The sequence below is a fragment of the Pseudonaja textilis genome, chromosome 4, assembly GCF_049901715.1.
Source record: "Pseudonaja textilis isolate UNSWEBS1 chromosome 4, rPseTex1.2, whole genome shotgun sequence".
Lineage (NCBI taxonomy): Eukaryota > Metazoa > Chordata > Lepidosauria > Squamata > Elapidae > Pseudonaja > Pseudonaja textilis.
The window spans coordinates 7,163,494-7,176,244 of NC_141993.1; the positions used below are offsets into that span (position 1 = coordinate 7,163,494).

Consider the following 12,751-nt stretch of genomic DNA (forward strand, 5'->3'; position numbering starts at 1 on the left):
GGACGATAAGACAACGCAGAACTGGAGGAATATCTCTTTGGAGATCCAGGAATACTTGGGAGCAAGAGCTAGACTCCAACGGAGGAATTCTACCTTTGCTGCCTCTGCATCAGAGGTCCCACCAAGGCCAAAAGGAAACATACAAAGGAGACACTGACAAAACTGTTCAACTATAATTCCCATTGGGGTGTGTGTGTGAGTGTGTGTGTGCATAATGGTTATCTTTTGATAGTTGAATGCAACAAAATTTCATTTTAATGTATGCTGATTAGTGTATATTTAAAACGACAATATTCCATTTTATTCTGCATTCTATTCTATTCTGCATTCCATTCCATTCCCCTATTCTGTTCTATTCTATTTCTCTATTCTATTCTACTCTATTCTGCATTCTGGTCTTCTCTTCTCCCCTCCCAGATTGCGGCTCCTGGAATTAATGCTCAGTGCCTCAGGATCTTGTTTGCCAAGGTAAGGATTGATTTTCACATTCTAATTTGAGTTGATCATGGCTTCTCTTTTACAAAAACACTTAATTTTAAACAGTGCTATTTTAAATTATACTTCATCTTCTCACACCTGAGCGAATCAAGTTTGTTTCTTTTCTCTTTTTGATACTGTGTGCAAATCTGAGCAGTCCCAATTCCTCAGGACAGGAACACCCATTAAGCAGTTTTGATTTTCATAGAAATTTATTTATAGAACTGACTTCAGTATAACCTCCATAGGCACGGGCTATTTTAGTTTTCCTATAGGCAAAAAAGGAAAATAAAGTCAGGTTTTAACATTAGGCAGTAAATTATAAATCTGAGTAAGATGCATGCAGTTCCTCCCACCAATTACAACCCAGAATTGGGACTCAGGCTGCATTTATTTAAATGTACTGACTGACCAACTTGAGTAGTGAGCTTCTAATTGCAACAGTGCTAAAACGAGAGCAGCTAACTGAAAGCACGCGAAAATCTCTAAGATTCCCAAACCTCTTCTGCTTGCAATGGCTCAAAATAATACCAGCCCCAGAGCTTATAAAGCATCCAAAATGTTATTGTTAAGGAGTCCCTAATTATTTGTAACCAAGGTGTGAAGAGAGATTCTGCAGAACTTTCAAGTTTTGTTTGGGGGAGCTCCTTGCTCATAAGTCTGGATTAGCTAAATTCCACAAGTCTGGTCTCAGCTAATCCTTAACTATATATAACATTTACTACATCCAAAAATGTTGGAAGAAGAAGCAGCTTAAATTAAAAGAATGCAAGGTGTTAGACCAGGGGATGGGCAAACTATGGCCAAGGGGCCACTTCCGGCCCATTGGTCTTTTGAATCCGGCCCGCCGAAGATTGGTACAGAATTAAGGTTTGATGTGAATGATTGCATTCATTTGATTTTGACTTGTAATGACAGGCATTTCGACACCAGGTGGTGGCCCGCCTGTCAAATTTTAAAAGTCAATGAGGCCCCCGAGCCAAAAAGTTTGCCTACGCCTGTATTAGACTGTAAAAGAAAATCTCTCCCCATGCAGGTAGGAAACAGACTGTGGGTGTGCAGGTTATTGAATAACATAATTCAAACTACTGTACCTCTTTGCTTCCCTGATTGGCTCACTGCAAAAGAAAAGAAATAAAACTTGTCAGTACATCTTTAAACATACAAGATATAAAACTTGCTTCAAATAATCCAACCAGTATGGCTGTTTTATCACGGGTTACTAACCATTTCCAAAGGAAACAGCTTTGCTAAAGTCCTTAGCTGTCTCAGGAGGTTAAAGATTCAGCTGAAACATCGTTCAATTTCTAAGGATCATGTTAGATTCTGTTTGGGGCACAGAGGACCACGGGAATGTGGCAAAATAGAAGTAGATAGGAAAAAAAGCAAAGATGCAACGGAATTTTGAAGGTTAAAAAAAAGCATGTAATTTATTCATTGACAATGATTGCTTTTGGAGTTAAATGTTTGAGAAACAAATTCCCGCAGCTAAGTTATTTTTACAACACAAGGGAGGGGGAAAGAAATATAGTATTTTTTTACTGTATAAGTCAACTGTAACAGGTGAGATGTCAGAGAGCTCTGCTAAACCTGGATTAGCACTCTAGCGGAATAAAACCTTGGTTTCAATTGACTGCTAGAGGGATACTTGCTAAACCGAAAATGAATGTTATACATGCAAAAATGGCATTATGCGTGTGTAAAGCTGTGAATGGATCCCGGCCACTAAACTGGAGTCCAGTAAATCAATCAAGGGTTTTGTGGTATGTTAAGGAACAGAAATTAGACATAGAACATGTGATAGGCAATTTGCAACAGATTTGCTTCAAGTGACTAATAGAGGCAGCCACAATTTGATGCATACTGAATGGCCGTAACAAATCCAATCTATAAACTCCTCCAATTTCAGGCAAGTAAGCCAAATTAAGGTAGGGAGATACAAGGCCTGCATAGCACAATATATCCACAATGTGTTCTTGTCTTCTAGTTTATATAGATAGCAAGAGAAGCTGCTGTTCTTGGAATTAAACACTGAGGGAATAAAAGCGGGAAGCTCACCAAACATCCCTTTTACTGATACAATGTGCTCCCCCAAAGTTACCTTTACTGATCTTTACCTGTAACTTACAAGCAAAAAGGTGGGAATTTTCTTTCCATTCTATGAGAAGGAGAGAAATCTATAGAGTTTTCCCAACCCTTTTAATTATAATTAACTAGCTCAAAAGGGATCTTCTGGATATTTTCTACAGAACCTTAATAATATAGTTCAACCTAACTATGAAACAAATATGAACATACGAACAAGCTATAAGAACAACTTATGTGTAGCAGGTGTACCTGGAACTATATTTGGGAACAGTTTTTTCCACTCTGCTAAACAAATAATTTCCTCAACACTTTCCAACTATTTACAAAGTCTGCATTATTATTACTATTAATCTTCTCATCACTCCTTAACACCCATCCCCTCCCACTTGTGACTGTATGACTGTAACTTTGTTGTATCCTTACGATTTATATTGACTGTTTCTTAGTATGATTTGAGTGCTTATTGTACCCTATGACTATCATTAAGTGTTGTACCTGATGAATCTTGATGAATGTATCTTTTCTTTTATGTACACTGAGAGCATTTAAACCAAGACAAATTCCTTGTGTGTCCAATCACACTTGGCCAATAAAGAATTCTATTCTCCTTTACTCTTCATTCCAATATCTATTCTATTCTATTCTATTCTATTCTATTCTATTCTATTCTATTCTATTCTATTCTATTCTATTCTATTCTATTCTATTCTATTTTCTGTTCCCTATCCTATTCTATATCAGAGATGCTTTGCAGAGTGAGATGGGCAGCATACTAAGTTAATAAACAAAATGTGCACTAAATTAATAAATATGCACAAAACACAGAAACTCGGCTTCAAAACAAAAACCCAAGAAGAAAGCATCAGAAAGGCATGTGAGGAAAACTCAGCTCATGCAACCACAACCATGCTTATTTCTCTATACCTACCAAACACCTCATTTCTGATTAAGAAGAAATCCAAGGAAGTAGAAAAGAGAAGTGAAAGCAAACAGTTATTAACTGGGAAGGATTCATTTAAAGCATCACAACCTGGCTGAATGAAAAGCTTGAAAAACCACAGCCTCTGAAAGGAGTTCCACACACAAAAAATAACTGGCCCGGGGTGTTCGAATGCTAAATAGGCTATGCCGGAATCTAAACATTACGTCGTTGATAAAATGATATGCAATTTGTATATCTCTCCTTAAGAGCCAGTTTTAAAGTCTGTTAAAAGCCTGTAACTCTTTTCTCTTCGGAAGCCCAACTTGCAATTTCCAATCTCGTTAAATGACAGTTAATGAGCATTTCAGGTTTGACACCTGCCAACCACCGGTCAGAAGGAATTATTTCTCAATTCTAAAAATAATAATAATAATAATAATCTGAAATCAAAGCAGGATTTTGACAAGGTAAGCTAAAGAGGACGCTAGATGCGATGCGAGGAAAAATGGGGGGGAAAGAGAGAGAAAGAGAGAGACATGCTCTAAAACTTCTAGGTTTCTAAGGAAATTCTAAATGTCACGTCCTTTTGCCCGTTTCACTTTGTTAGCTACAAAAACCCAAAACAAAGCGAATGAGCTCGGAATTACCTTCTGTGAGCCATTGGTGAAAGATGGAAATTGGTATGGGAGGGGGGGAAAAAAAAGAGAGTCCTTTTGTCAATGAAACAAGTAAAGCGGCAACAATTGTGGCGTCCGATCGGCATTTCTAACTTTTCAGGGCGACGCCCTTACCTTCTTGCCGGCGCCCACGTTGGCTTTCGCCGTTCCTCGGACTTTCTTCATCCTGTTCTTACGCTCTTTCCGTTGTTTCCTGGACGTCTTTTTCTTTTCGTACAAGCCATGCTGGGGAAGACAATGAGAATGAACCTCACGCCAACATTTCCAGGAGGTTCGGTGCCTGGTCACCTCACGGGCGGGCTACCCTTATGCGTTCTATCTGGGGCTACCCTTGGAGAGCCTTCGGGAGCTACGGCTGCTGCAGAGTGTGGCATCGTCGGTAAGTTTTTTGAAGGGGGGGGCTCTAAGATTGGCCCATTGGACACCACTGCTCCGCCAGCTAAACTGGTTACCAGCCCGCTTCAAGGGTGCAATTCAAGGGGTTTCTGATCCCCTTGAAAGCCCTTTACGGCCTGAGACCTTCTCGCCCCACCGATCCGTCCGATTCACGCCAGCGGAGGTGGCACGCTATGGGTCCCGTCCGTCTGATTATCCCGGCTGACGAGGTCCAGAAGGAGGGAGATTCTCTGCTGTGGCCCCTGCCCTCTAGAACCTATGTGAGGTTGGCCCCCAATCCTCCTATCTTTCCATAAGGGTCTAAAGTTGTGGCTCTGCCCCAGTGGGGGATCAGTTGGAGCCCCAGTGGGGGATCAGCGCAATGGAAGGAGTTGACTGACTAATAACAGATGCCACCTCCCTCCCCACTCCGCCCCCGTCCTCTCCATGGGGTCCTTGGGTTTTAACATACGATTTTAACTTTTTTTATGTATTAACTTAGACGTAACTGTAAGAAGCTGAGAGTTACCTTATAAATTCTATAAATGGCATTACCAGCACGTAGAATTATATAGAGCTTCATAGTACTTTAGAGCCCTCTCTAAGCGGTTTACAGAGTCAGCCTCTTGCCCCCAACAATCTGGGTCCTCATTTTACCGACCTCGGAAGGACGGAAGGGTCAACCTTGAGCCGGTCAGGATAGAACTGCTGGCAGTCAGCAGAATTAGCTTGCAATATCACCTTCTAACCACTGTGCCACCATAGATAGATAGGTAGGTAGGTAGGTAGATAGATATAGATAGATAGAGACAGATATGGATGGATGGATGGATAATGGATCACTGATGCATGATAGATAGCAATAGACTTATATACCACTTCACAGTGCTTTACGGCCCTAAGTGGTTTACAGATTCAGCCTGTTGCCCCCAACAACCTGGGTCCTCATTTTACCCATCTCAGAAGGATGGAAGGCCGAATCAACCTTGAGCTGGTCAGGATCGAACTGCTGGCAGTAGGCAGAGTCAGCCTGCAATACTGCATTTTAACCATTGCACCACCACGGCTCAATAAATAAAAATAGTACATGTGGCTTTGACCTATTTATCTGATGCCTTTTTTTTTTCTTTTCTTTTCTTCCTTCCATTCTTCACCATCCAGTCAGAGCTGGATAAGAAACTAAGCAGGGAAAAAAAAAAACCCAGAAAGTGCAATTGCTTCTTTTAAAAAAATCACCTTTGGGACAACCACGACCTGGATGACCGAGAATCTCCATAGACATTCAGAAATTGACATTTTAATTGACATTTAATTAACCACTGAAAACGGAACTCTGAGAGAAACTCCAAATCAACTGCTACGTAACCAGAATAGGTATTTAGCCTTCCAACCTAACACAGTCCATATTCCAAGAAAAAAAAAAAAGATTAAAAACAACCTACCCTGGCCAGTCTATGCTTTGGTTCATTTTTCTTTGCGTAGTCTAGAGAATCGTAGATCATGCCAAAGCCGGTGGTTTTCCCACCACCAAAATGGGTCCGGAAGCCGAAGACAAAAATGACATCTGGTGTTGTCTTATACATTTTCGCCAACTTCTCGCGGATTTCTGTTTTGGGTACAGTGGCTTTTCCAGGATGTAGGACATCAATTACCTAGAAGTGCAGAAGTGGGGGAAAAAAAATTAAAGATAAATTCAAAGCTCCTTTATGCCTCTGAAGGAAGTATTTTAGTGGTGGAGATGGCTCACAAGCGGGTTAAAAATTCGGCATCGAACTTGAAAATGGCAGGCCAGAAATATGCAATGCCTCAATCTTTATGCTTATAGGTCGCCCCGATACAGAAGAGTGTTTTCAGATTTAAACCTGAGATTTTTGTAGGGGGAGTGGTGGTGAAAAAAGACAGCAGCAACAGGGGCTGCTTGTGCAGAAACGTAGGCAAAAATATCCAAAAAATGAAACAGGTAATTAATTCTATGATTAAAAAGCTTGTCTGGAAGGAATTATTGAGTTTATCATCTGCACCTCTATAACTGCCTGGTTTGGTTCTGCAACCCAACAGGACAGACATAGACTTCAGAAAGTAATTAGAACTGCAGAAAAAACAATGGCTACCAACCTGCCTTCCATGGAGGACCTGTATAGAGCACGAATCAAAGAGGGCTGTGAAAATATCTACAGACCCCTCACATCCCGGACATAAACTGTTTCATCTCCTTCCCTCAAAATGACGCTATAGAGCACTGCACACCCGAACAGTTAGACACAAGGACATTTTTTTCCTGAACGCCATCACTCTGCTAAACTAATAATTCCCTCAACACTGTCCAACTATTTACAAAGTCTGCACTACTATTGCTATTAATCTTCTCATCACTCCTTATCGCCCATCCCCTCCCACTTGTGACTCTATGACTGTAACTTTGTCACTTGTATCCTTAGGATTTATATTGACTGTTTCCTAGTATGGTTTGATTGCTTACTGTACCCTGTGACTATTATTAAGTGTTGGACCTTATGATTCTTGACTCTTGACAAATGTATTTTTTCTTTTATGTACACCAAGAGCATTTGCACAAAGACAAATTCCTTGTGTTTCCAATCACACTTGGCAATAAAGAATTCTATCTATCATATCTATTTTAGGCATTTTGATTCTAGACTTCAGCACACAGAATGTGTGTCGGAATTTGCTTGTATACTTGTCTGTGCAAAAGATACAGTCTGGTACACCATGCACAATGCTCTTAATACAGGTAGTCCTTGACTTACCAACAGTTCATTTAAGGACTGTTCAAACTTGCAACAGCCCTGAAAAAAGTGACTTATGACCGTTTTTCACACTTATGACCATTGCCACACATGATCAAAATCCAGCTGCTTGGCAACTGACTCATATTTATGACAGTTGCAGTGTCCCAGGGTCACATGATCCCCTTTTGCGACCTTTTGACAAGCAAAGTCAGTGGGGATGCCGGATTCACTTAACAACCGAGTGACTAACTTAACTGGAGAAGATTCATTTAACAACCAAGTCAAGAAAGAATGTAAAAATTCACTTAACAAATATCTCACTCAACAACTGGGCTCAACTGTGACGCTTAAGTCAAGGACTACCTATACAGAAAAATAATAATGCCCTATTTAAGGACTATATCCGTTGTTTTACTTTGGGAATACTGTACATCCCAGATAGAATTCTTTTTTGGCCGAGTGTGATTGGACATACAAGGAATTTGTCTTCATTGCAGCTCTCAATGTACATAACAGCTATAAAAGTGATAAATCATGATCAGTTGTCATAAAAATGCATTCATCGTGAGTCATAAGATCCAACATCTAGTGATCGAACCAACATGAAGCGTACCACGAAACTACAATACAAATTGTAAAGCTATAAGCAACAAAGTTCTAATCATCAGTAGAATATAGGTGAGAAGAATATTAATACAGTCTTCATACTAAATATATTACTGAATCTGTCTGCCAAATAACCATTTGAAAAGTTGGAATTTTGCAGTCATTCTACCCACCACCATCTTGCATCGAAAACTGACAGTTCCCTGGACATTTAGATGAGTTTATGACAGCCAGTAAGGATGAGAACAAGCGAATTTGCAAGCAACACACTTTCCTCTTTTGTGCATTTATACGGCAACTTTTGCTTCAATCCACACACAGGTCTGCCAATTCTCTTATTATTGAAACATACTCGTTGGCGGGAAGGATCCATCATTGCAACCCATTACATCCAAATCGTTGTAAATCTTTCTGAACCTCTAGCCTTGCATGTCACTTTTTAGATCAAAGCATTCCAAAAGCCAGATTATATGACTAGCTATATTTACTGCGGGCGTTTTTAACTATTACTGTTGGCCAGCGTGATTAGTTTACTTTATTGTCACTGCACCTCATACAAGGAAATCAAACACCATCTTCAGTGCACAGCATGACCATGACCATGACAATAAACACAAACACACCCTTCACCCTCCACACATTGAACCAAAAACCCCCAACACCGCACCACAACACTGCACTATACAGAAGAATGCAATGGAGCTACTGCCCTGGGATAGAAGTTGTTTTTCAGCCTATTTGTCCCTGTTTTTATTATTCTGTACTGTCTGCCAGATGGTAATAGTTCCCCCCCCTCCAAAAAAAAAGGGTTCCCAGGATGAGATGGATCTTTGAGAATGTTTTGAACTTACTTAAGGCAGTGGGAGCTATAAAGATCTTCCCAAGAGGGGAGAGGGCAAGTAATGATCCCTCTGGGCAATGACATTTAACCCTCTTGGAGCGCTTTCCTATCTGCCCTTGTGCAATTGGCAAACCATACAGAGGTTATTATTATACAGAGGTTAGGTTATTAATTAAAAGGCATGCAAATGAAATAATCTCAGGCCTGTGAAGTTTTTCCATCTCGAGACTCACAACCCCCCCAAAAAAAGGTGTCTCACCATTTGCTTCCGCTGAAGCAGCCGGTTCGTCATGAACTTCCTCGTTCGGATGGTGACCGTATCGTTCTATAATAAAGCAAAACAAACATTCAACGAGGCATTTCATGTGCTCACATAACTAATCCAAAGAATCCCTCTTTTCCAAATACCAACCACCTCAAAAAACCTCCAGGTGAATGTGCAGAGTTACCAACCTCTGGATGTGTTGCAAAGTTGGGGGTCAATTTAGAGAGCCATGTTAGAGCAACATGTTCCCCCAACCTGGTGCCCCTCAATGCTGGAGAGCAGAATAATAGAATAATCTGGTTGAAAGGGACCCTGGAGGTCATCTAATCCAACCCCCTCCCTGCCCAAACAGGAGACCGTACACCATTCCTGACAGATGGCAGTCCAGTCTCTTCTTGAAAGCTTCCAGTGATGAAGCTCCCACAACTTCTGAATAACAGAACAAAATAACAGAGTTGGAAAGGCCCTTGTAGGTCATCTAGTCCAACCCCCCCACCTCCGCAGGAGACCCTACACCATTTATTAACAGTTGGCAGGGACCTTATAGGTCATCTAATCCAACCCCCTCCCCGCCCAAGCAGGAGACCCTACACCATTTATTAACAGATTAACAAGGAAGGGATCTTGTAGGCCATCTAGTCCACCCCTACCCAAGCAGGAGACCCTACACCATTTATTAACAGATTAACAGGAGTTGGAAGGAACCCTGAAGGCGATCTAATCCACTCCCACCCAAGCAGGAGACCCTGCACTATTTATTAACAGATTAACAAGAGTTGGAAGGGACCTTGTAGGTCATCTAGCCCAACCCCCTACACCACTTCTGACTGGTGCCAGCCCAGTCTCTTCTTCAAAGCTTCCAGTGTTGAAGCTCCCACCATTTCGTGCAGCTGAGATAAATAAAACAGGCGGAGGGAGAGAGGCTGATCCAACGCAGAGAACCGGGGACCCACGGCGTTGGCATCTTCGCCCCCTTTCCTCCACCCCATAACCCCCCTAAAAGACTCCGCAGCCCCCGCAGAAGGGAAAGCGGGCGGCCCGGAGTCCGCAGGGCCAAGGATGGCGCCTGGGCAGGACGGATTGAAGGAGCCCCTCGGTCCCGAGAATCCCCAGCGCCAGCGCTCACCATCTTGGCGGCCTCCCTCGCAGCCTCAGAGAGAGTGAAAAGAAGGAAGGGACGTTCGGTAGCCAATCATATGCCGCAGCGGGAAGGAAAAGGAAGAGCCGTCACGGGAAAAAGGCGGGATTTCCGCCAGCCGAGGGAAAAGGTCTTCCGGGAAACCAGCGAGTGGAAAGGGAAAGAGAGACCACTTATTAGTTCTCCTCATTCTATCAGGTTGAATGTCAAGACGTATGAATTATTTAAACCAGGAGTCCCCAAACTTGGCAACTTTAAGACTTGTGGACTTCAACTCCCAGAATTCTCCAGCCAGCTATGTTTAAAGTTAAACTATCTTAAAGTTGCCAAGTTTGGGGACCTCTGATTTAAATTCTTATTCGTATTTTGTATGGAAAAAGACGGAAATAGGACATCGGACATTAATGAGACGCATAGGCAAATGCAATTTGAGGCAAAACCCAACCAACCAAATCTACCTGTAATCCATGAAATATCTGTGCAGCAAGTTCTACATTTTCAGGGTTGATGGTCGCAGTTTGCAAATTCAGTGGATAATGACCAGCAACTGGATAGCAACTGGATCATGGTCTTAATGGTGGAGCTGTGGTTGCAACTTGAATTCAAAACACCCGCCCCCCACACTTTTAAAAGTTATCAGTACATGTAGTCTTTGACGTATGGCCACAACGGAGCCCAGCATTTCTTGTTGTTGAGTGAGACAATAGTTGAATAGATTTTGCCCTGTTTTGTGACCTCTCTCACCACAGTTGCTAATGAAATCACTGCAATTTTTAAGTGAGTCACTGCAGCAAGAGAGGTCACAAAATCGGGCAAAATTCACTCAACTACTGTCTTGCTCAGCAACAAGAAATTCTGGGCTCAGTTGTGGCAATAATCAAAGCTTGGTGCTTTCCCATCCAAGTTCTAACCAGGTCCATCCTCCAACTTAATTTCTTAAGGTGACTAGGAGCTGCCACTTGCAGAGAGTAATGGTTTGCCACCACCTTCCTGGCTATTTTGTTCACAGACTTCTATCCCTACATAGTTTATCTACACTACCCAATTCTATACAGTTACCCTATCATCACATTGTTGCGTGGTTATACTGTTTGTAGTTATAATCTATCAAGAGACTCCTCCATCTCTCTATATCTGATGATCTATTCAACTATTGATTATCCAACCATCATTCTATCAAGAAATTTTCTATCTCTATAGATTTCTATCAGTCAAGAGTCTTTTTATCTATTACATTTCTATCTAATACTTTTTAACTATCATACACCTATTCACCATCTACCGATCTATATCTATCTATCCATCCTCCATCAATTAATCGATTAGGCAAGAAACCCCTCTATCCATCTATCTATCTCAATCATTTATATATCTCTTCATATCTATCGATCTCCATTTATATAACTATATCAATCTCTATCTATCTATCTCTATCTAATCTTCATCATATCTATTTCACCATATCTATATTTTTATGTCTATTGTCTGCCTGTCTTATCTGTCTCTTATCTATCATCTATCTCTATCAAATCTATCTATATATTCATCATATCTTTCTCTTCTTCATATTTATCTATTTCTTCATCATCATATCTATGTATATTGTCCATCTATTTTCTGTATATATCCATCTGTATATCTATCTCCTATCTATCATCTATCTAATTATCTATTTATATCTATTTATCTATTTTTTCATCATATCTATGTATCTATATATCTATTTTCTGCCTCTTATCTGTCTATTTTATCTATCTGTCAATATCTCTATCAAATCTATATCTTCTTCTTCATCATCATATCTATTTATTTATTTCATCATCATATCTATGTATCTATGTCTCTCTCTCTCTCTCTCATCCATCATCTGTCTATCTATCCCATCCATTCAGACATTTCCTAACTCTCTCTGATTATCTGTCACTCAATTAATCAAGTGAAGAGACTCCCATTCATGTTTCTCTTTCCCTATTCACCCCCACACCCTGTCTGCCAATCAAAAGACTCCTTCCTTCCTTCCTCCCTCCCTCCCTCCCTCATTTCCGGGGTTTCCCCGGGCTGCCCACGTGGGGCGCCCCTAGCGTCACGGGGGAGGCGACCGGCGTCGCTCCTCCGGTGACGTCACTGCGGAAGGTTGCTCCGCCGGCGTGGTGTCGTCTTCTTCCTCCCGTCGCCTTGATCGCGGCGGGCCGGCCGGCCGGAGGAGCTATGGGGAAGCAGCAGTTTCGCGAGACGGACGTGGCCAAGAAGATGTGAGGAGGCCGGGAGAGGGCTGCGGGGGGGAGGGTGGCTGTAGTTGTGGCTGTGGCTGTGTCTGAGTGGGTGGGGGTTTTGTGCATGTGCTTGTGTGTGTCCTGTATGTGTCTTTTTGTGTGTTGATGTGTGTGCGTGTCTGTTCTGTTTCTGTGAGCGTTGGTGTGTGCATTTGTGTGTGTGTTGGTGTTTCTTATGTGTGTTTGTTTGCCTGTGTTGGGGTGTGTGTGTGTGTTGGTGTTCCTCTTCTGTTTCTGTGAGTGTTTGTGTGTCCATGCATTTGCGGGTGTGTTTGTGTCTGTATGGGTGTGTGTAATTAGGGGGAGACTGACCCTTCCAGGCTGAGAGCCACAATCCCA

General features: G+C 41.7%; 2 protein-coding genes across 3 annotated transcripts in view; one reads left to right on the forward strand and one right to left on the reverse strand.

Annotated features, from left to right (window-relative positions):
• Positions 1 to 670: 670 nt before the first annotated feature.
• On the reverse strand, positions 671 to 10,219 carry RPS24 (ribosomal protein S24; the record flags this gene model as incomplete). The annotated part of the gene is given in 7 exon segments (XM_026710950.2): positions 671 to 746; positions 1,572 to 1,595; positions 4,279 to 4,389; positions 5,982 to 6,191; positions 8,996 to 9,061; positions 10,128 to 10,160; positions 10,163 to 10,219. Coding segments are annotated over 6 exon segments (480 nt in total), but the record flags the coding sequence as incomplete, so codon positions are not given.
• Positions 10,220 to 12,177: 1,958 nt separating this feature from the next.
• The window catches only part of POLR3A (RNA polymerase III subunit A), a 48,853-nt gene continuing 48,279 nt past the window's right edge, over positions 12,178 to 12,751 (forward strand). Inside the window, exon 1 of one of the 2 annotated variants that reach the window (XM_087933803.1) lies at positions 12,178 to 12,391. In XM_087933803.1, coding sequence (XP_087789929.1) covers positions 12,348 to 12,391 — 44 coding nt within the window. In that variant the 5' untranslated portion in view covers positions 12,178 to 12,347. The remainder of the gene's footprint in view (positions 12,392 to 12,751) is intronic. The other variant, XM_087933802.1, reaches the window with a different exon arrangement.